This window comes from Pogoniulus pusillus, chromosome 12 (assembly GCF_015220805.1).
Source record: "Pogoniulus pusillus isolate bPogPus1 chromosome 12, bPogPus1.pri, whole genome shotgun sequence".
Lineage (NCBI taxonomy): Eukaryota > Metazoa > Chordata > Aves > Piciformes > Lybiidae > Pogoniulus > Pogoniulus pusillus.
Genome location: NC_087275.1, coordinates 27,146,661 through 27,170,716, shown reverse-complemented (window position 1 = coordinate 27,170,716; position 24,056 = coordinate 27,146,661). Strand labels below are relative to the sequence as shown.

The 24,056-nt window shown below is 38.6% G+C and overlaps 1 protein-coding gene across 22 annotated transcripts in view; it reads right to left on the bottom strand.

The window, feature by feature from the left end:
- DMD (dystrophin) overlaps positions 1-24,056 on the bottom strand; it is a 1,274,903-nt gene that overhangs the window by 390,599 nt on the left and 860,248 nt on the right. For all 22 annotated transcript variants that reach the window (XM_064151948.1, XM_064151957.1, XM_064151959.1 and 19 more), the window contains 2 exons: positions 19,969-20,133; positions 2,634-2,735 (listed from right to left, as the gene is read on the bottom strand). In XM_064151948.1, coding sequence (XP_064008018.1) covers positions 2,634-2,735; positions 19,969-20,133 — 267 coding nt within the window. The remainder of the gene's footprint in view (positions 1-2,633; positions 2,736-19,968; positions 20,134-24,056) is intronic.

The window sequence follows — 24,056 nt, the reverse complement described above, 5'->3', positions numbered from 1 at the left end:
TTTAAACCAAGGCCATGAGAGAATCTTTAATTCAAGTTCTTACCAGCATTTTGAGCCCTTACCTTTGCAGTTTTGCTAATATAATTTCAAAACCACCTTAATCTGATTACAATTTATTTCTGCTTTCATAAAATAACTTTTGTGCAGAAAATTATCTTGCTATTTGCTGAAAAGTCTATATTGCAACATATAAATAGTAAATAGCACTGGAAGTTACTCATGAGGAACAAAGGCAGAATATCAACTTAGTATAAATGGGTGGAAGTTTAAGGAAACCTGCATCATCAGAAAGCAATTCAGCAGTCTTGATAGAATCACAAAATTAACCAGGTTGTAAAAGACCTCTAAGATCATTGAGTCCAATCCATCACCTAACTCTTCTAATTAACTAAACCATGGCAGCAAGTGCCTCATCCAGCCTCCTTTTAAACATCTCCAGGGATGGTGACTCCACCAATGCCCTGGACAGCCCATTCCAATGCCAATCCCTCTTTTGATAAAGAACTGCTTCCTAACATCCAGCCTAAACTTGCCCTGGCACAGTTTGAGACTGTGTCCTCTTGTTCTGTCACTGGTTGCCTGGGAGAAGAGACCAACTCCTGCCTGGCTACGACCTCCTTTCGGGTAGTTGTAGAGAGCAATGAGGTTTCCCCTGAGCTTCCTCTTCTCCAGGCTTAAAAACTCGAGCTCCCTCAGCTGCTCTTTGTAGCATTTGTGCTCCAGCCCAGTATACATTCACTGATTTATGACTTACTGTAGAAGACAGACAGTTAATTAGAAATTAACTGCACAAGTTTTCAATTAACAAATGCAAAATGTAATGAAGAAAGCAAAATACAATTAAAGAGAAACTAGAAATTAAATGCTCACTATTCTGCAAGTAGTTAATAATGTCTTCACAGACACATAATACCATCGTCAAAATTTAACTCAACTTTATTTTAAGACTTATTCTTTTCCAGTATATCTGGTAGAAAACTGGTAGTTTTCAGAGTCTTTGAAGCAAACACTTAGAAGAAATATAAACAGATACCAAAGGTGAAAATAACTCTTAAGGAATTTTGCTCAGGGAAGAGGAAAAGAAACATGTACTAATTTCTGAAGTGGGAGAGAAGTGTTTTCATGTGCTCCTGTAAGTAAGTATAAGTCCTTGATGGGAATTTAGAGGAATTTAGTAAATTGAGAAGAAATTTTGTAAAGGTAGAAAAATAATGCTTCAAGTGTAGTAACTAAATAGACATGGAAAAACATAAAATCCACTGCAGAGATAGCTTACATACATCTTTGTGAGGAAACTTCTTCCTCTAAAATGAGATTACTGAGTGCTGTAGGCTTGGAAAAGCTTTAAATACAAAAATCGCTGTCCCTGCCTATTAAGAAGTAATTGCAACAGGCCATTTAAACCACTATTGTGATTTTGGGGAACTCTTAAACATCATGTTCACAAATACTTTATTAGCAGTTATAAAAACAGAAACCTGATCAAGCTCCGGCCAATATGGTAGTGACTGTACTAGTTTGATCCTTCCTTCAAAGTAACTGAACCCTACACCCTAGCCTGTGTGCTAGGTTGGCCTGGATGATCTTGGAGGTCCCTTCCCCAGCCTGGTTGATTCTATGATTCTACCTGGGATTATTTCTGCTGCAAGAATCTATAGGAGAGAAAAGGATACTTAAATCTCAGTGAAGATCCACATAGTCTAGGAAACCGAGAATAAAATATCCCCTTCAAACTGATTTCTATGTTGGGGCAAAGGATTCTAAAGAACATTTCTCTGCAAAAGAACTGCTGGAAGTTGTTATTCTTCTTAACTTGGCATCCTCTGCTCCAACACAAGATCAAGTCAAGTCAGTCATTCTGTAGCCATTTTAGCAAAGAAACTGAGACAAAGTTCTACATTGTCAGGTGGTCTTTCCTTCACAGGATCTCAGGATGTCAGGGGTTGGAAGGGACCCAAAAAGATCATCAAGTCCAACCCTCTGCCAGAGCAGGACCATACAGTCTAGCTCAAATCACAGAGGAAGGCATCCAGATGGGCCTGGAAAGTCTCCAGAGAGGACTCCACAACCTTTCTGGGTAGCCTGTTCCAGTGGTCTGTGACCCTTATAGTAAAGAAGTTCCCCCTTGGGTTGAGGTGGAACCTTCTGTGCTGTAGCTTACATCCATTGCTCCTTTTCCTATTACAGGGAGCATGTCTGCCCTCCCCCCTCCTGACACCCAGTCCTCTCACAATGGAGAACCTTTACAGAAAAGAGCCTTCTTTATAACTTGACTCTTACTCTTTCTAGAAAGAATGTTCTTATTTTTTTAATTGGCAAAATTTCTGAAAGTGATTAAAAACAAGGGAACTTAAATGCATGCTATATAATGCCATTAATTAGACACCAAAAATTACACTCTTCAATATGGATTATTCTTGAAGAGGCAAAAAATAATATTTGCATCACAATATGCAAAAAATCCTAGCTAGAAACATGACATTTTTCCTGGCTACGTCATCAAAGAACAGAACAAATGCCATTTGCCAAGTACTTTCACTGATTTTAAGCAGAGCACATCAAGGACAAGCATACAACAGGGGAAGCATAACCCATTACACAGTAATGGATATTGCTAAAGGTTGCTTCATTACCTTTACTGGATGAGTGGCTGGTTTTTCCTTATATAAATGACACCCTTTAGACAAAACTTCTTCCACATTCGGCTGTTTAGCCTTCACTGCTGCTTCAGTTTCCTGAAAATAAAAACATAGGCAGTGTAGATTAACCATAGCATAAACGGTAAGATTGAAAACTCCTAAAGCTCCATGGGAAGCTGTAAAACACCAGTAGATTAGTTTCTCCTCAGGATTAGTTTCTGGAAAAACTTATGGATAATAGCAGCTCAGGACAAAGAGGTCACCAGAAAAAAACAAAAACAGACAGATGCAAGAGAGTAGTGCAAACAAAACAAACAGCAATAGGTCCCTTCATCCTTAAGTTTTCAATAAAATCATTATAAATCCAACACAGGCTTGAAAAGTCTCATTTAAGCAGCTCTGTCCTTTTGTCTGTTGTACATTACCAGTGGATGAAAAGTCACTGGTTAACATTTTCTTAATACAATATATGGCATTTAAACTCTATCATGAGATGTGACAGTGATACTGAATTTAAGAAGATGAAAAATATGAATAGAAACTACTACTAGTAGTAACAAACTAGTAAATATACAGCATAACATTTGCACTACTGAATTCAGAATAAAAGCACAGAGGCAGTAATATTTCCTAAAGGTACAAGGAGACATCTACCATTACCAATCACACCCTACTGAATTAGCAACAGCATAGTCTCTGGAAATGTTGGCTTTCTAACATGAATAGGTGTGTGATTCATATGCTAATGTTAGGCAACTCAAAGAGACCCTTCTGAACATAAAACAGCTTCATTTCATGAGGCACTGACCAGATAAATAATGAGTGAAGCACTACATGTAGGAAACTAAAAAGCAAAAAAAAAAAAGGGGGGAAAAAATCACTCTACAATGTAAAAGAAAAGAGAAACTACTTAACTACAGCTGGAATTCAAAGATTCATATTGATGTATTTTTGCAAGTAACATAACCCCGAATACCTTCAACCTCTCAAACATAAAAATCCCAGAACTATCTGAGACAAGAAAAATAATTGGTTGTTTTGGTTTTGATTTCCTCTCTTCTCCCACCTATTCTATAGCTTGATTACTTTGTCCTAATTAAAATGGGAGACTATCCATTGACTCTCCAGCTTGCGTGTCTGTCCACAATTTCAGTTATTAGTGTGACAGCAAATAATATTGTGTGTCAGGCTTTTCACTATCTGATCAGATACATTATTTTATTGGTGGAAATCTACTATTTGCTCTGCAATAAACCTCTTAAATTCTCAGAAAGGGGCCATTGTCCTCTATTTCAAGTCAACATTGAAAGCTTATCTCCACTGTTGTCTGAAATTTTACTTGCAAAGCTACATGGACAATCAGTAAAATGACAAAGTGTTGATAAATTCATTATCATCTCCAGGGTGTTTTTTTTTCCCTCTCTTAAAACACTGTTTTTCAACAGCTAATTAATTGAGTTAAATCTCTGATTTCTTGCAATGATATGTGAAACATGGTTGCAGTTCATAACTTCTTATACTTTTTGATATTGAGGAGATATAACTGTAAGGATTCACAGAGCACTGGACATAAAGAAGAAGTTCTTTACAATGAGAGTGGTAAAATACTGAAACAGGTTGCTCAGGGATGTGGTTAAAGTCCTGTCTCTGGAGACATTCAAGATCAGACTCAATGTGGCCCTGGGCAGACTAATCTGGTGAGAGGTGACCCTGCTCCTGTGTTGGGCAAGATCACCTATAAGGGTCCCTTCCAACCCAGTGCAATCTGTGAATCTGTATAAAAAAGGTAATGTGCCACAAATTGGGATACTGAGGGGATGGAATTTTATTAGCTTGTTAATAACTCCCTCATTAAAGTCCTATTTTCTTTCCATTTCAAAGCTATGTTAGCTACTTCCCTACTCACCATATAAAGAAACAAATAATTGAGTGTTAATGAAGGTAAATTTCTGCCTATCTTGATGAAACATAGGCATTTTAATAGTTGTTTAGTGGGGGGGTGGTGAGGGTTTTTTTGGTTGTTTTTGTTTTTTTAAGCATCTGCAGTATTTTGACAATGTTTTCTGTTGTGCTATTCCACAAGTACTTCTATTGCAACACCATCAGTTACCATAAAAAAAATCAGTAGCATGAAAAGCACATTACATCTCCCTGCAGAGTCCAAGAATATCCAAATCTGTGGGTGCACCTATACTGCTGGTTTAACCTGCAGCACGGATGTGCCTTTGAAGAAATATTTCTCAATCTTCCACTATCACAGACCTTTGGTTTCCACTGTGGACTGCTATGAGAGCAGCCCTGGCTTGTCTCCAGTTCCCCACAATCCTGCCCAGCCATGGACTCTACTGAGCTGGGCCAACCTGTGGGATCATGTCCTAGTTCAGCCTTGACCCATCCCTAGGAAGGTGCTTGGAAGCTCTGGGGCTGGAGATGTTCTGAGGTGTTCTGCTTTGCTTCTGGCTGGGGTAGGTCCAAGCTACCAGGCCTTGCCCTGAAGGCTCCTCAAGGGAAGCCCTCTAATGGCCCTGGCGGTCTCAGCAGCTGTAACAAGGACGAAGGGAACCTGAGCACTTAGCTCACCTTTACAAGTCCCCATGAACATTTTCTAGACTTGAGAAAAAGCAGAGACTCTTTCAGGAGGCTCTCCTAAGCTTTGTCATGTATTTGATCTGACTAGGTCTCTAATAACAGCCATTAACAATAACCATCAAGTTCCGCCACCAGGAACTGAAATACAAACCCTGAAGCACCTCACTAGGGAAAGCACTACAGACTAATTAAAAGGACTATTCATAGCAGGAGTTACTACTCAAGACCTGTAGCTGTAACAACATGTGGCTGCTCAATATTTATTTGTACTCTACCTTCTATATGGAAATTTGAACTGTAATTTACTATATACATGCACACACAGAGGCTAGTTTCCCTTTTAAAGTTCAGAGAAAATGGAAGAGAATGACCAAACAGAACATTTTTCCTTTCTTTTCATTTTATGCTAACAGTAGACTACACAACACCAGAAAGAAACTAAGACATCCCATTTATACATGCTATATAAACATTTGAAGAGGTCTTCTTTATGGATGCAAAAGACATTTGTTCTATGGATAGAATACAGGTATCATTTTCAATAGCCAGATAATATAGCTGTTAAATCACCAATTTCTTCTGCTCTACAATTTTCTGGAGTTACATGAACTACTTTTGAGTAGTCTGATCTTTCAAAATCAATTGTCTTGACCTAAACCAAAATGAATGGTGCAATTCTATCCAACATACCATGAGGCTTCATTTGAGATTTATGTGGAAATAAGAACAGAGATAAGAATCCAGGGGGAAAAAAAAAGTTCTCAATATATTGTCATTCTTTTGGACAGTATTGAAACTAAAAGATACTCATTACAGCCACAACTACTTTTTGATTGCCACACATTAATTCCAACATCATCTGAAAACATCCCAAAATAAACTAATTGCACATCTGACATTAAATCACTGCAATAACCTTGAAGTTGCTCTTTGTCCAGTTCTCTGCCTGATGGGATAGCACCTTGATGAATTCTGCCCAGTGAGCAAGTTTCCAGCAATTTCAAATCCATTTGCTAGGTGACACCCTATTAATATGAGTTGACAGGCCAGAGAGTAGTTTCAGAGTACTGCTCCATCATTCACTTCTCAAAGAGAACAAAAGGGTAACAACTGTAACATGGCCTCCAATGGTTTACAACAGAGTTTACAGTTATTGTCCAGTCTGTGTACATTCCAGAAGGATAACATACTCCCAGAGCAGGGCCTGATGTGTGCTCTGGATTGCACAGGCCAGGCTACTGCTAAAGGTGATAGGAGTTGTCCATGCTCGTGTCCATCAGTTTTCAGAGAATGCCAAGGCCACAGCTTCTTAAAAGCCTTCACTGGAGTTCATTGACCTCTCTGCCACATTTGCTTTATTCACTGTGAGAAAACACCTGCAGGGTGGATGAGGAACTGTCTCTGGGAGACAGAGCTGACTCTAGTGGAAGTGCACAGTTTGTGAACTGCCTGTGAAAGGAATCAGAATGCTAACTCTGGGCTGGGTGATAAACATTCTGAACCTTTCATCCACAGATCAAATTAAAATAAATGATCATTGGGAACTGTTGCTTCTCAAAAAAATGTATAAAACTATGAAAATGAGAGGCAATTTTTTTTTTCCCCTGTGGAATCTCATCTATAGATGAATTTTCAGGGCATCCAAAGTGATGAAGTCCTATTGCTGCACATGCCACACTGGCTTCTACATTTCCAACAACACATCAGTCCAACCTGTTAAATCCACAGACTGAAGAAGTGGCAGGGACTTCTCTACAGCCCCATCTGGACTACGAAAGTCTGTTGTTACAGCTCAGAACTTAGAGAATTCATATTCCCTAGCTGAAACCAATATATTGACTAAACCTCTGGTGCGTATGCCAATGGAAGAGAAAGTTTAGTGGCTTGGCATATGTTATTTCAAGATACAGTAACTATCTTAGCAGACACAGACAAGCTGTTTGACATATGCTGCCCATATACTCAGAGGCCCAAACAACTGTCTATAAAAGTATATGCAGCCTTTCAGACTGGAATGGGCTGCCCGGGGAGGTGGTGGAGTCGCCGTCCTGGGGCACTTTAAGGCAAGGTTGGACGTGGCACTTGGTGCCATGGTCTAGCCTTGGGCTCTGTGGTAAAGGGTTGGACTCGATGATCTGTGAGGTCTCTTCCAACCCTGATGATACTATGATACTATGATACTGTGGATTGCTCCATATTAAGCATCATAAGCACTGATTCACCTTCTCCAGTAATGTTGTTAAAATTGTTGGGATTAATTTCCCAATGATACTATGCCCATGGAACAGTTTTGCAGGAGCTGTAGGAGAAGCTACAAAGAGACAAACCAAAGGAGGCTGAGGGTGTATGTACACTAATGCACAACTGAAGTGTATGTACACTAATGCACATAGTAAGGGCAGCAAAGAAGAGCTGGAAGCCTTGGTAGAAGAGGAAAACTAATTAAAAAAAAAGATTGAAATTAATAGTGAGTTGTTTTAAAAGTCATGTTGACCTATTTTTTTATCAGGATGGTACATTAAATGATTCAAGAAGATAATTTATTCACAGGAAAGCAGGAACACTCAGCCGTTACCCCTCCACTTTAGCGATCGAGACAAAGCAGCACAGTTAGACATGCAAACATGTTAAATGTAAAAATCTAATACAATTTGGAGGATTTTGATTTAAAACAAACAAACAACTTCTTTCCAAATAATCAGATATTAATCCCCCTATACATTTGACTTGGTGATAGAGAATGACACTTATAAAATCACATTTTTCTTGTCTTTCTTTTCTTTGTAACCACAATTCTCTGAGGTCTGTTTTCTTATTCATGTACACAAGAAGTTCCAGCAAGGCTCTCTGAAATATCCACACCTATCTTTTGGGGTACCATTCCCAAATATTTTAGCTGCTACCAATAAAGGGTGAGGTTTTGAGCAACTCATTTTTAACTCACAAGTAAAGAAACGGAAGAGGTCGTCAACACTTTGAATTCTAGATAAGTGACTCCATTTTTCTTCTTATGACTTATAGTTCTATGCAATTCCATTTATCACAGTATCACAGTATCATCAGGGCTGGAAGAGACCTCACAGATCATCAAGCCCAACCCTTCACCACAGAGCTCAAGGCTAGACCATGGCACCAAGTGCCACATCCAACCTTGCCTTGAACAGCTCCAGGGACGGCGACTCCACCACCTCCCCGGGCAGCCCATTCCAGTGTCCAATGACTCTCTCAGTGAAGAACTTTCTCCTCACCTCCAGCCTAAATTTCCCCTGGCACTGCCTGAGGCTGTGTCCTCTCGCTCTGGTGCTGGCCACCTGAGAGAAGAGAGCAACCTCCTCCTGGCTACAACCACCCCTCAGGTAGTTGTAGACAGCAATAAGGTCACCCCTGAGCCTCCTCTTCTCCAGGCTAACCAATCCCAGCTCCCTCAGCCTCTCCTCGTAGGGCTGTGCTCAAGGCCTCTCCCCAGCCTCGTTGCCCTTCTCTGGACACGCTCAAGCATCTCAATGTCCCTCCTAAACTGGGGGGCCCAGAACTGAACACAGTACTCAAGGTGTGGTCTAACCAGAGCAGAGTACAGGGGCAGAATGACCTCCCTGCTCCTGCTGACCACACCATTTATGAAACAGACTAACAAGCTAAACCATCAGGAAAATAAATGCTTAGAGAAAACTAAGTCCAGCTACACACCAGTGAGCCTCAGGTCTTCATGACAGTGCAGTCAATGGCAGACTCAGTACTCACTACAGGGATTTGTACATCACCAGAATACATCTAGGACATACTATGAACATTCCTGTGGTCACACTGAGGTAGGACCTAATCCACCAGACAGAAATGCAGTTGGTAGTATTTAAACATCTTGACTAAAGGCTTTAAGCAAACTTGACAAAAATCATGAAGAGAAGAGCTTGTAGCTCTGTTCTTTTCTACAGGGGCAATTAAAAGGTTTGATGCCTTCCCTGAATATTTTACTTTGCTCTGGTGTGGTAGTTTGAGGGACCCTGGGCCTCCCTTAACAAAACCACAGGGACAAAGGCCCCAGAGGATGGCCCTGCTCGTCCCAGGATATTCTAATGTTGCTATTCTGTTCCATCTTCTGTTATCACAGCATAAAAGGCAGTGCCTAACTGATCCCCTTCCCTTCTCCTTCCTGCCTTTCCCCTCCCTTCTCTCCAGGAACAGCACACATTCCTTACCTCATGGTCTGTCAGGGAGATGGCTACCAGCCGGCAGGGAATCACGGAGCTGCATCATGCAGCCTACTGAGGCCCTGTAGGCCCCCGCTGGGGAGGGCAGTTTCAGCCTGTTCTCAGACTGACTGAGAGTGGAAGGGCTGGAGGATTCCAGAAGGCCAGTTTGGGCCTGATGAATTTTGTACTTATTCTATCTGCTTGCCTTTTGTATAGATGCTCTTGGGAATAGGATTTCTCTTTAAACTCCCAATCAGTGTGCACTGTCCTCATTCTTACTCCTGGAAAGGGGGAAAAGTCATTTCTGTCCCAGTCCCAGGTAGCTCATGGCCTCAAACTGGGACACCTGTGAACATCCAAGTTAAGTTCTGCAATTACTTAGGGTTTTATAAAAAACAAAAACAGCAAGAAAATACAAAAGAAACAAGCAAACAAAAAATATTCAGAAAAAAGGTAATTCAAATGCAGGACCATTCCATTAGTGACCTAGGTAGAAGCTTAGTGACAATCTCTTCCCCTGTACTCAGCACTGGTCAGGCCACACTTTGAGTGCTGTGTCCAGTTCTGGGCCCCTCAATCAAGAGAGATGTTGAGGTGCTGGAAGGTGTCCAGAGAAGGGCAACAAAGCTGGTGAGGGGCCTGGAGTACAGCCCTGTGAGGAGAGGCTGAGGGAGCTGGGGGTGTGCAGCCTGCAGAAGAGGAGGCTCAGGGGGGACCTCATTGCTGTTTACAACTACCTGAAGAGACATTGAAGCTAGGTGGGGGTTGGCCTCTTCTCCCAGGCAACCAGCAATAGAACAAAGGGACACAGTCTCAAGTTGTGCCAGGGAAAGCATAGGCTGGATGTTAGGAGGAAGTTCTTCCCAGAGAGAGTGATTGCCATTGGAATGGGCTGCCCAGGGAGGTGGTGGAGTTACCATCCCTGGAGGTCTTCAAGAAAAGACTGGATGAGGCACTTGGTGCCATGGTCTGGTTGATTGGACAGGGCTGGGTGCTAGGTTGGACTGGATGATCTTGGAGGTCTCTTTCAAGCTGGTTGATTCTATGATTCTATTCTATTCTATGCTGCAAGTAGCAGACAAGCAATTGTATGCACCTACCTCTAAATATGACAATTTAGTGAATAAATAGAATAGCCACTCTTTTTGCCATTACCTTAAATCACTGATGTTTTAAGCATGTGAGACACAAAGTACAAGCCCAAAACAGTGTTAGAAGCTGTCTTAGTTGGGGAGAGGAATATTGTGAGACTCATCCAGCTTTTCCAAGTGAAATGTGCAAAATGGCATCATCTGATTTTAATGAGAAACTGGAAAATGGATACGACTGCAGCTCTTGACCTATGTGAACAACTGTTAACAAATTTGAGGGGAGAAACAATTTCATGGGGGAAAAAAAAAACACCACTACATTGCATTCTGAAAGTGCAATAATTCCATTTTAGAGCTGATAACTACTTTCTAAACCTATGAGCACAGTCTTTGTGCAGTTTGTTAAATATGCAGACGTTGTGCCTGTTAAGACCTGGTGGTGGTTTTCTTCACTATGCTCCCTGATTCCTGGGACTGGGAAAGAGAATAAAAGAAAAAGATAAAGGAAATCTTTCACAATGAAATGTAACTGAGAGGGTCCAAGAATTTAAGCCACGTCAACAAAGTGCCTGAAACAGGAGTCTCCACCAATTTGCTGAGTGAAAGTGTGTTTTTGTTCCAAATCAGATTTTCCTCCTTGCCTTCAGAAATTCATGATCTGTACATCCACAGGATATGAAATGCAGTTATTTTTATTCCCCACACAACAATTCAGTATCTATCCATTACATCTGTCTCCTGAAAAGGAAATTTCCTAGAGCTACTGAAGATAGGTTAGCTGTAAAGACATGACCTGCAGATATGGCATATGAAAAGAATTTGGCTGTGGTGGTCATACATTGATAAAGCACAGTTAATCATCCTGCTGAACTGTGAAAAGTCTCAGTAAGAAGAATTCTTTGAGACTGGATATGATTCAGAATATTTTGGGGCTGGACAGGACATAGGATAAAAAAGCTGCTTCTGTTGCACCTTGACTGCAGATCCTGTATTAATTCTGGTGTGTAATACTAAAGAGGTAATAACAAACCCAGCAGAATAGTCAGAGAAGAAGACACAGATCTGTTTGCAGTCTATCCCTACACTGTGAAATCTGTTACAGATTAAACAATTCACAAGGATTACTCATTGGGAAAGCTTTTCTGCATTTTCACAATCCATTTGCAGGTAATACAGTTTAATGTTCTTGCACTTGCAACAAAGGTTTTTAGGAGAGGTTTGCATACAGACTGTTTAAAACTGAAATGATCGAACCTCACAAAGAAAACACTGGGCAGGTTGTTTCTCAAAGTCACACAAAAAGAGTAATGATTTATGCACAGAATACACAGCTCTAAGTTCTGTGAGTTAAGTTCACATTTACTGCAAATCTTAATAATGCCCTGAAAATCTGAGTAGCTTAAATAATCAAACAAAATTTCATCATCATAAAATTTCACAGGTCAACCTTTTGCCAAACCAAACACAGACCCAAAAATACAAGACAAATATTTGAGGTACATATGCCTGATGCACTCATGTGGACAAACCATGCCAACTTTTATTGCGTATGAAAAGGACTTATTTAGAAGAGTGATAGCAAAATGAAAAGGTAGAAGAATCAATGAACAGTTAATCTCTGACTTCTCTGGTCTAGCTTGTCAAGCAGAGACTGACAAACGAAGACTAGAGGAAGAAAAATGTACAGTTGGTGCTTTCATTCTCTCATGTGGGTGATTTTTCTTTTATGTGCCTAGAGTCATGTTTGCTACTCTTTAGCCATGCACTTCTCTTATGTTCTAATTGGAGGCTGTCAAGTATAGGATGAGTGATTGTCAAGAGTTGACAGCTTTTCCATTGTCATTCAAAGCCTATCATGAATAAAATGCAAACACAAGTTACTTTTAAGAATAAAATGTTATTTACTTTTTAAAGGATTATCTATTTTTATCTGCCAAAAAATAAACACAGTATGTTATTTTAAATTTAGGGCAAATGACTACCATGGACAGGCATAAATACTACACCCAGACACAGTCTGAAGCTTCTTTAGCAGTATAGGCAAAACCCTTGAGGTTGTATAGAGTAGTGCAGGAGAGGTGAGTGTATAGAGTAGCGCAGGAGGGGCCACAACTATCACAATTCCCCTGAAAAACTGTCTTCCAGAGGAAATAGCAGTGCTGAGACAAAGACTGGAGGAATTCCCAGAAAGCAGTTTTAACCTTGTGCCACAAGAGATGGTTTGCTGATTAAGGTGAAAGGAGGAGGAGGAGGGACAGTCACTATTACCTCACTCCAATCTCTGGTGTCCTCTCTAAAATTCCTTCCTTCCATCTTAAAGATTTTGAGCTCTCAAAAGTAAGGAACACCATCATCAGATACAGAACATTCAGAGTAGGGTTTTCTGTTGAGGCTGAAATACAGCATCTTCAGTTCCTTCTCAACCATATGGGAACAGGAATCAAACTCAGCATTACAGGCCATTTGATGTTGGAAGAGTAAATAGTTGTAGTGGCAAAGTATTTCTGGAAGTTTTAAACACTGTGCAGCATGTTTCATCAGAACAATATAGAGGATTATGGAATGGGGTTGGGTAAACATCTGCATTTTCTTCTGCTAATAAATCTTTTTTTCTATGAATCTTTCACATGTGCTATCACAGAGCCTTAGAGGTTGGAAGGGACCACCAGAGATCATCAAATCCAACCTACCTGCCAAGAAGGATCACACCAGACAGGTTTTGAAAGTCTCCAGAGAAGGAGACTCCACAACCCCCCTGGGCAGCCTGTTCCAGTGCTCCATCACCCTCACTGTAACGAAGTTTCTCCTCATGTTGAGGTAAAACCTTCTATGTTCCAGTGTGTAAAATAGATTAAAATGAAATACACAAAGGATAAAACATGCTCTTTGACACATCATTTGATCCAAGCTACTTAATAGATTCTCTGACTGATTTAATAAGATTAATTCTACAATCAAAAAATGGGCTTCTGACCTTAGAAACTTTGACTTGACAAACATACCAAGACAAACAGATTTAAAATACTAAACACCACAGCAATCAATGTGTAGTAACTGTTAAAAAATAGCAGCAAGCAACTGCCTATTAGCACTAGCCTATTTGTTAGCTTTTCTTCATCTCTGCATTGCTAGACAACAAACTTTCCACTTTTTACATATTTGGGATTCTAAAAAATCATGTTACCTAATGATGCAATTTTGTCTATGTCACCACGACTTTAATAGATTGCAGAATACTAATTTTATTTTAGTCACAGTAGTGGTAGATTGTGGTGGAAAATCTTTTATTTCTAATCTGTCTTACCAAGTTTCTTTTTATATATTTAAAAAAGCTCTATTATTCTAGTCCTGTTAGACTGAAACATGACTTCTGAATCTAACAGTCCTTTGAAGCCTTCTGGGGTTCTTCCTTATAAGTAAAAGTTCTGGGAATATATAATCAATATTCTTGATGCCTTGGGAGTCCTATCATACTTAGAAGTGGGATTAAAGAGGACTGTGAGGAAAAGAAAATCCAGATATATCAAGAGAAAAAGCTTCTGAAGCTATCTTCTTAGGCTGCCAAGCAACTCATGAAGCCTCACTTGTTATCCTCCCTTCCAGGGTTCTCTATTCCTCTTGTTGGTGAAGTAAACAAATCTCAGCAAAACAAGTCAGTAGGAGGAAATAAAGGTCAGTACTTGCACAACTACTTTTAGCCATAACTCTGGAACTCCACAGATTGTTGATGCCGTAGGCAAAGCCATTTCAGAGTGTAAAATATAGGTCTATATCCACATATTCAGAAGAGTATATCCCTAAAAGGTTTAAGTATATTAAGTTTGGATGGCTGAATTAGGATAAAAGCATTTCAAAGTGCTTGCACATGTCCTTAAACATTCTATTAAGGAGACAATGCAAAAGCAACTACACCTTCCATAATACGAACATTTGCCACCTACTTAGACTCTGATTAGCTGACTCAGCCAAAATAAGCTTGTGATAAAAGATAACCACATTATCAAGACTGCAAAAATAATTGCTTTGACCACAACTATAATTGTTTTTTTAAACTAATACTAATTAGATACTTTGTATTTGCACTCTTGTTCAAATTAAAACAACAGTACTGGTGGTTAACAAACAAGAGTTTAGCAGAAAACTCGATTACTATCTATTAATGCAGTATTGAAGTTCTCTCTAGTTTGCCAAACAATGCACTGGCAAACTCAGCCAAAGAAAAATGTGCAGGTTTTTAACTCAGCTGTTATTTACCTCAAGAAGTGGATGACTGCCCTTACCTGGAAGCTAGAAACCAGTATGGCCTTGGCTTGTTTGTTTGGTTTTGAGAAAGGTGTGCTGCAGTTCAAGGAGGGAATAATTCAGAAACAGGTCTGACTGGATCAGAACAGTATCTTCTATACTAATTCTATGTCTGTTTCTGACAGACAACAAATAGTTGTCTAGTCGAAGTCAGCATGCAATCTATTTCTGTAGAACAGGTCTTTCATATAACATTTTAATATTTTAACAGTCTATGAAGGCTTGGTTTAGTGGTCCTTTTTTACATTAATATTTATGATAAAAAGGATACCTAACAGAATGTTAGCCACTGTTGCCTAGGTTGAAGAATATGCTAATGTATACTGAATGTGCACAGAATATAAGCACTGAATATAAATATTATATATGTATATAATATATATATGTATACTAAAAAAAAATATATAGATGTGTATACTGAATATATGCACAAATGCAGCAACAAATATTTTCAGTGCAATTACCTTCTTTGGAAAGTAAGAATTTTGCTGAGCATATGTGAGCTGTGTTCCATCAGTTGATCTTTAGGTCCAAAAATGGTCACTTACAAATACAGATGTAGTGTTAAGAGTGATAGAAGTTTTAATCTACCCGTCATCAAACCCAATTATATATAGATGGGTCTTAAAAGTTCTACTGTTTTTTTGATGTTCTCTATAATAATATGTGAGAATTTCTACTTTGCAAGCTCCTTCGTTACCCTCATAGAACCACTTTTGTGACACGGTTAAAGGTTAACACTTCTTCTCCATTCATTTAATCTTTCTTTAACTGTAAACTTAAGAGACTTCTTTTAACAGTTGATTTTTGCACAAGTGCTAGTGTATGAGCTTTTAAATCCATGTAAATTCACAGAGACTGCAATTTCATATGAAATTTACAAGTGAAATTCACAGATATTCTTTATGTATTCATTACACATGTATTATATAGATCAATATTATTTAAAAGATTAAAACATTCTCTGATAAGGATATGCATTAATTATTTCGCCTTCTCTGTGGAGAAAACTGGGATGTTAGTTACCACATTATAGCAGCATGCCAAAAGTAAAGGTTACTACACTTTTGAAAGAAATAAATTACTGTGTTTTAGAAAATTCTGTCAGAATAATTCTAATTAGTGTTTCAGATGCCCTTTGGTTAGTGCATCAAGTTTAATTTCAGCTGCCACATATTTCTGTAACTGAAATTTGCTATAGGCAAAGAAAAATAAAAGTACCTTGCTGCTTTAAAACAGGTATATTAATATAAGATAGCTAACTTCTTAAAGGAACTCATTGCATTCATGTAAAACAGAAATCATAGAATCAACCAGGTTGGGAAGAGACCTCCAAGATCTTCCAGTCCAAACTAGCACCCAGCCCTATCCAGTCAACTAGACCATGGCACCAAGTGCCTCATCCAATCTTTTCTTGAAGACCTCCAGGCACGGTGACTCCACCACCTCCCTGGGCAGCCCATTCCAATGGCAAATCACTCTCTCTGGGAAGAACTTCCTCCTAACATCCAGACTATACTTCCCCTGGCACAACTTGAGACTGTGTCCCCTTGTTCTATTGCTGGATGCCTGGGAGAAGAGGCCAACCCCCACCTAGCTTCAATGTCCCTTCAGCTAGTTGTAGACAGCAATGAGGTCACCCCTGAGCCTCCTCTTCTCTAGGCTAAACAACCCCAGCTCCCTCAGCCTTTCACCTGCTTTGTCGCCCTTCTCTGGATGACAAATATTTCTGTCCTCTTTCTTTCCTACCTGTCCTGTCCCGCCTGTTCTTCTCATCATCGATTTTCATCTGTTTCTAAAGCCAGAAATCTTCTAACACTCAGTATTTTGTGGCTATCAAAAGTGAATATCCTTACAGTACTTGAAATTTACATCCAGATCTTCACCACTTAAAGTCAGCTTTGGAACTATTTTGCCAAAAGAAAAAAAAACACCCACAGAAAACAATATATATATATATATAGGAGTGGATTTAATAGCTGAAAAGAGAAGAACATTGTCTTGCAGGCTCAGTATGAGTATGGAGAACACTGACAGTAATTTCATAAAATACAATGTCCCAGATGAAACCTAAATTTGTAAGTTATGATTGTAAATCCTGAAACAAAAATAACCTGTTTTTTTTTTCCCCTGAGAAGTTACATGAGTCTAACCTTTTTCTCTCAAGTGCTATATTCACAGGTTTGATTGTCAGGTCTAAATCTCAACTTCCTACCTTCCAAGTTTTTAGAATAGCAAAAAGACTCTCTGTAAGATTTCTCACCTCATCTCTTTTCTAAGGATATTAATAACTGTTTACTAGGTGGCCATCAGAATCACACAATTATTAAATCCAACAGATGATACCTCAGTGTCCTCTGGATATACAAGAAGGATGTTACATGGTGGTAGAACAAACGCTGAATATTTATACACTATTTGGAAACCCCAGGACAAAAGACTTTGTTGAATCCTTTCCATAAGTAATTATGAAGATTTCCTTATTTTTTTAAAGGTAACATTAGCTCTACAGGATAGTAACTAAAAAATATACATAATCACATCAACAATGACTTAGAATCATCTGTATGAATGTGTTTGAGCCAGTGTAGGACAGCATCTTAGCATGGCTCTATAATATGTGTTTGAAGTTGAGCATAAAACTCAGTATTGCCACAAACAGGCTGCTTTCCTGAGTTATAGGTGTTCATTTTGTTGTGGGTTTTGTCATGACTAACAGTTTTTAAACTTCTAATATGCTTATTCTTAACCTTTAAAAAGTTGTAAGTATCCCATTTGCCTACAGAGATACTTAATATGGAGTCTTTAATGTAAGAGTTTCTGATCTTGGAGTAAATTACAGTCTGGATAAGCCTTCAGATGACAACATTTTAAGATGTCAAACCTTCACTGTATAAAGACAATCCAGATAGAAAACACAGAGATAAAAGCTAACACACTTCATTTGCTTACAGCCCTTACAACAGGATAAACAACTAGTTGTTTCATCTACAATGAAAACTGGTTAAGCTTTAAATCTAAGTAATCTAACTTTATCCATAAAAGAAATATGTCAGGCCTTTTCATGGACAGAAACTTCATTTGCCTTTCTTTGGAGCTTTCCAGAAACACATGATTTAATCCCATCACTTCACAAGTACTGATTTTCAAAGAATGTTTTCTCTACTTTCAACAGGTTTTTTTTTTCAGAAATATTCCTATCAGACTATCAAAAGAGGATTGAAAGAGCAAAGCAGAAAGCAAATCTCTTATAATCTAGCCCCCCTCTTAAGTGAAATTTAATGGTAGAAACACTGTAAAAATAAAGGAGACAGAATGAAAAAAAAAAAGTTAAAGAAATTAAGGACAAATTTCTTGAAAGCAAAGTTCCATCACTCTTTCAGTACACATACAAACAATTCTAATGAGCCATACCTAATTTTATCTAATAAAAAGGGAATGAATGTCACTGCTGAACTCATTCTGTCAGTTATAGGACTGCAACAGGACTTGAGATTCCCTGCTTATATGATATGATTATATGACATAGAAGATGTTTTCATATTAAATACTTCTTGTAAATTAATTTAATAAACATGCTTGGTAAAAATCAAATACCACTTGCTTCTGAAGATGTTTAACTTCACACAAGGCAATAGAATTTGCATAATTTCCTTCTTTTTTCCTGAAAATTGAATCAAAATCAATACAAACCTCATGTTTTGTTTTTTGTTTTTTTTTGTTTAATATTAGATGAACAAGATGCTTAGTTGACAAGAAACCAAAAGAAATTTCATGGATTTCAAAAAGCTACTGCATTTGAAATATCCCCCTAGTTCATGTGAAGTTAAGATCATATATGAATAGACAAAATACAAAGACAAAAGGTCTATGGATAGCCCCAGCAGGCCAGATGATTCTAATCAACATTTTTCACCCCTGATTTCTCTGGCCTCACGCAAGCCATAAACAAGCATTCTTAAAATACTTAAATACATATCAAGGACCAGAGTACAAGTATTTTGCTCATAATTACAAGGTCATAGAATCAACCAGGTTGGAAGAGACCTCCAAGATCATCCAGTCCAACCTAGCACCCAGCCCTATCCAGTCATCTAGACCATGGCACTAAGTGCCTCAGCCAGGCTTTTCTTCAACACCTCCATGGACGGCAACTCCACCACCTTCCTGGGCAGCCCATTCCAATGGCAAATATTGACTACCGGAATGCTACTTATGCCATTAGATATCTTTACTTGCAATATGAGGACCATCATATAGCCCTAACATTATTTTCATATGGTCATATTAAGTGGATTGAAAAAGTTTAAATTGTCCAACACTGATATTCTGAATTTTAGTTCACTTAGCATTAAAATTTGCTGTATCAAATTTTGGGGCTACTTTTTTTTTTCATGTCGATGATATGGCCAAAATGCTAGATTATATGCACAGATTATATTTCACCTTGGAATCACTGGCACTTTCACTGCCCTTTCACTAGTGACATGGGTTAGGAACTTTCCCCCTCCCCCACTACTGAATTTTACCAGAAGGCTTGGAAGTAAGATGAAGCTATATTTACAGCAAAACAAAACATACAAGCATATATACACAATACATTTACAAGTATTTGCAATTATATACAAATATGTAATAATACAGAAACTTAAACTCCCTCCTGGACAAAGGAAACTGCCCAGAAGGGCTCAAAGTTACCCAATCTTTCTCCCTCTACTTTTCCAGAGAAACAAACAAAACAAGTAGCAAAGCTTATGTTGTATTCTGTTAGCCAAGATTAATGGAGAAAACATCAGAGTTAAGAGGAAGCAAACAGAACCAGCATCATAGACCAGCATGGATAAGATTATTTACCCTTTAGCTTTTTATTCCTCTCAGCAAACCAATGAATGATACAAACTTCACCATTATTTTCTTTTCACAACCAATGATCTAATTTTTGTCATTAAAATATTCCAATTGGCCTCAAACCAGCACAACTAGAAATCATTTTATGGAAAAGAATAAAAGCCTCCCTTAATTCATAGAATTTTTGGGACTCGTGGCTGACTTCTGTCTCAAAGCTATATTGTTAATGCAAACCATACAGACAATGCTGCAACTGACATTTTGACTACTAAACCTCATGATTCTTTTTAAAAATGGAAGAAATTTTACCTTAATATCAAAAGCTCCTGGCTGACCCACTTTGTTGTAAAGCTCCAGCTGGTTCTTGACAGGCGTTACCCACAATATCACCTGATTTAGTTGTTGATCAAGATCGATGAAATCCTTTAGCAGAATCTCTATTTCTTTTTGTTTCTCTGGAAGATCTTTGGACACCTGAAAATAATATGAGAAATTATTTTTAGGTGTGTGTAAAAAAAGAAGTCTTAGATAAAGCAATATAACACTACATACTGACACACTTATATATTAAAACAAAAGGTCTGTACAGTGATAAGAAGGAAAAGAAAGAATAGAACCACTAATCAAATTACTGTGGTTGGTATCTTGCAAGTCAGTTAAAACAGACTCTTTCCTATAAGCAACAACAAAAAAAACCCACAAAGTAAACCCAACAAAAAAACCCCAAACACACTAAAAAAAATACAAAACTCCAACCCAAATCACAAAAAAACCCCAACCCAATCACCCCAAACTGGAAAATAAAATCAAAAAACCAAAACCCCACAACTCACTCAAAACCTAAAAACCAGACACTTGTGTACACACAAAACCACCTCAGGCAAAACAAAAAAAAACATCAAGCCCAAGCATCAGCAATTTTTTCTAAAGCTTTTTTTTTTTCCTGAATAAAAAGTTACCTTTTAAAGCAGTCTATTACACTGCTTTAAAAGGTAACTTTTTATTCAGGAAAAGAAATGGTGAAAACAAGACTTGGATCATTTCTAACATTTCTCCATCTCGTCGATCTAGTTGACTGGCTAGGGCTGGGTGCTAGGTTGGACTGGATGATCTTGGAGGTCTCTTCCAACCTGGTTGATTCTATGATATAAGGTGTTCTATGATATGATATGATCTAAATATCTATGTATTTTCTTACAAGGTACTTAGAGTTGTCACTTGAGTACAATATTCACAAATAGACATATGGAGAAAGGAAAAATAATGCAGAAATATACCATCAGTACTGATCAGGTGACTTATTTCTGTCATTTGGCATTCAAAACAGTCAGATATTTAACTACTCACATTCTTCTCTGCCAAGAATATTAGAAATGACAAATCAATGAATGGGATAGTTTCAATCCAGCAACAATGAAGCACTTAGAGGAATTATAGCCTAGCACGCAGCCCTATCCAGTCATCTAGACCATGGTCCTAAATGCCTCATCCAGTGTTTTATTGAACACCTCCAGCAGTGGTGATTTCACCACCTCCCTGGGCAGCCCATTCCAATGGGAAATCACTTTCTCTGGCAAGAACTTCCTCCTGATAACAAGCCTAGACCTGCCCCGGCACAACTTGAGACTGTGTCCCATTTTTCTGTTGCTGGTTGTCTGGGAGAAGAGACCAACTCCCACCTGGCTACAGCCTCCCTTCAGGTAGTTGCAGACAGCAATGAGGTCACCTCTGAGCCTCCTTTTCTCCAGGCTAAACAACCCCAGCTCCTTCAGCCTCTCCTCATAGGGTTTGTGTTCCAGGCCCCTCACCAGCTTCATCACCCTTCTCTGGACACGTTCCAGTATCTCAACATCTCTCTTGAATTGAGGAGGCCAGAACTGGATGCAGTACTCAAGGTGTGACCTAACCAGTGCTGAGTACAGGAGAATGATAACCTCCCTTGTCCTACTGCCCACACGGTCCCTGGTAAGTGCTATTTGGAATTCAAGAAGCTGATTTGCCATATATTAAATGATCTCCTTGCTCACTACAGCCACCCCATAGTATCCTATTTAATAAAAATTTAACATGTGAGTCAAATTACTTTTTTTATCTCCCTAAATATAATAAAAACTCTCCTATTCCAGAAAGGCCCCAGATATGAAAGAAAACACTTAGAAATGCACATGTTCCCTTATGTGTTAACTCAGTATCTATGCAGACCTTGGCCTAATTTCACAGATTAGTTTCATCTTTCTTACAACTTTGGAATGTTAATCTCCAGTGTTTAGTAGCTTTAATATTAATGTAAGCAAATTCCACAGAAATACTACTGAAAGTATATGGGTAGTCACAGGCAGACAAAAATCCAAGCTGACTTCTGAAGATCTGAGATTTAAATGAATCTCCTTCCAATCAATACTAATTGAGAATATTTGGTCTACCACAAGACAGAGAAAGAAAATTTTGAATAGTGGGGTTTTGGGGGTGGAATTAACCAGTGATGTACTAAGATATATTCAATTCAGAAGAACAGATGAAGGATTAGATTTTGGTGACAGACTGTCCTTCAACCTATTGTTTTCAAAAAATAACCACAGAGGAGAAAGCAAAATAAATCCCACCTAGAGTAAAGGGTAACTTGTGATGTAAAGAAATGCAGGCTCTTCTCACAAGTTTAGTCCTGCTTTAAAATTATAGCACAAATATAGAATTATAGTATTTTTAATATGAAAAAAGAAAATTTAAGTCAAATTGAATCAGTTCATTACATAGAGAAAATTAACATCAGTTACTCCTACCACTGAGATAAAAAGAGAAACAGCAAATAAATACATGAAGGAGTTCACTCAAACCCAGGTTAAGGTTACAGCAAAGCTCAGACAAGCGTTTAGCATGGATAAGCATTTAACAAGGCATAACCTTGTAAAATCCAGGTAACTTTACCTGCCACTGTGGGGGAATAAGATTTTTAGATTCCACATCTCAGGGATTTTGTTTGCTTGCCTTTCAGGTTTTTTTAAGCTCTGATACTGAACACTCAATCTGCTTGATTGAATTAGAGCCTGATGGGTTTAAGGTAATTACAGAGCCACCTCTCAAGGCAAGGCACTGCTGCAGACTGCCTGCTGGGGGACAGCTTGTTTCTAGAGTTAATTCTGCAATCCACCAGTAGCATAATTTGGTCAAACCTCCATGGAGTAACGGACATGGACATTGAGTGTCCAGATTTCTAACCTTTCTGTGACAGAAAAGAACACAAGGAGAAAGAGCTTCCACAAACTTCTCTACTTTTTAACTTACAGTCTTTCAAGCTTGTTATTCGCATTTCCAGCAGTTTCACCCCTGAGGTGGAATGCAGATGCTGGCAAGTCCTAGGCTCATCCCACTGCCCTGCTGGCTCTGGGCTGCTTAATGTATTCAGAGATGAGTGAGCAACAGCTACTACCCCAGTCCAATTCCCTCTTCTACAGTTTTGCTTTTGCCATCATCTCTTCCCTCATCCTCTTTTTATTCATTTTATGCCTCAGAGGTATCCACCCTATGTTTACTCAGTTACATCTCATTTGATTCCTCATCTCTCTCTCTTCTATTCAAGAAAGATCATTAAATTTATCAGAGGAAGTCTGATAGCCTTTTCTAAGGGGGAAGACCAATAGAAACAGTGTCCATAGGGCAAAACCTGCAGAAGAGTAAAATCAGCCCAAATGTGAGAGATTTTCATTTCGCTGTCTAAGGCCAAACACATGCCTGATTAAAGAGTGTTACAGGCTTGGCAAAGAAGACAGGGCACAAAGGGAAGTGGGGGAAAGAAGAAATTATAACTGCAGTTGGAATATCTTCCTTAGCCCTTGGCTAAAATCTTGTCAACTTTCCCTGATTTTGCAGCAGATCAGCACTGAAAAGGTACCTTGGTTGCAACTTAAGGCAAAAAGGATTTGCAAGTGCAAAGCACAAGAAGTATAAGTTATTCCTTCAGAGAAAAAACTCTGATTTCAGCACCAAAGAACTATATCATCTCAATGATACCTGCCAAAACATTAATCTCAAACACATGATGCTTCTCAAATGTTGTACTTTAGTTCAGATGTTAATTAATTTAATTGGAAGACGAGCAACAGAATAATAGAATGTATTTAAGCTCTAAATTGGGAGGCAGGGGAAGAACCTAACTATACCAACTGACTCTGGTCTTCACAGCACTTCACAGTACTTCATTTAACTATGAGATATTTCCCACTTCTTTCCCATGAACTCCAATTTTTGCTAAAAAACCTACAATAAATTACCAGCATAGAAATGATAACATCTTGCAAAACATGAGACTACACTGTGAAATTTGGATAATTGCATATTTTCAAAGCCCAGAGCTTTATCTAAATATTTTTAATTGCTCTCCTTATGAATTCTAAAATTAA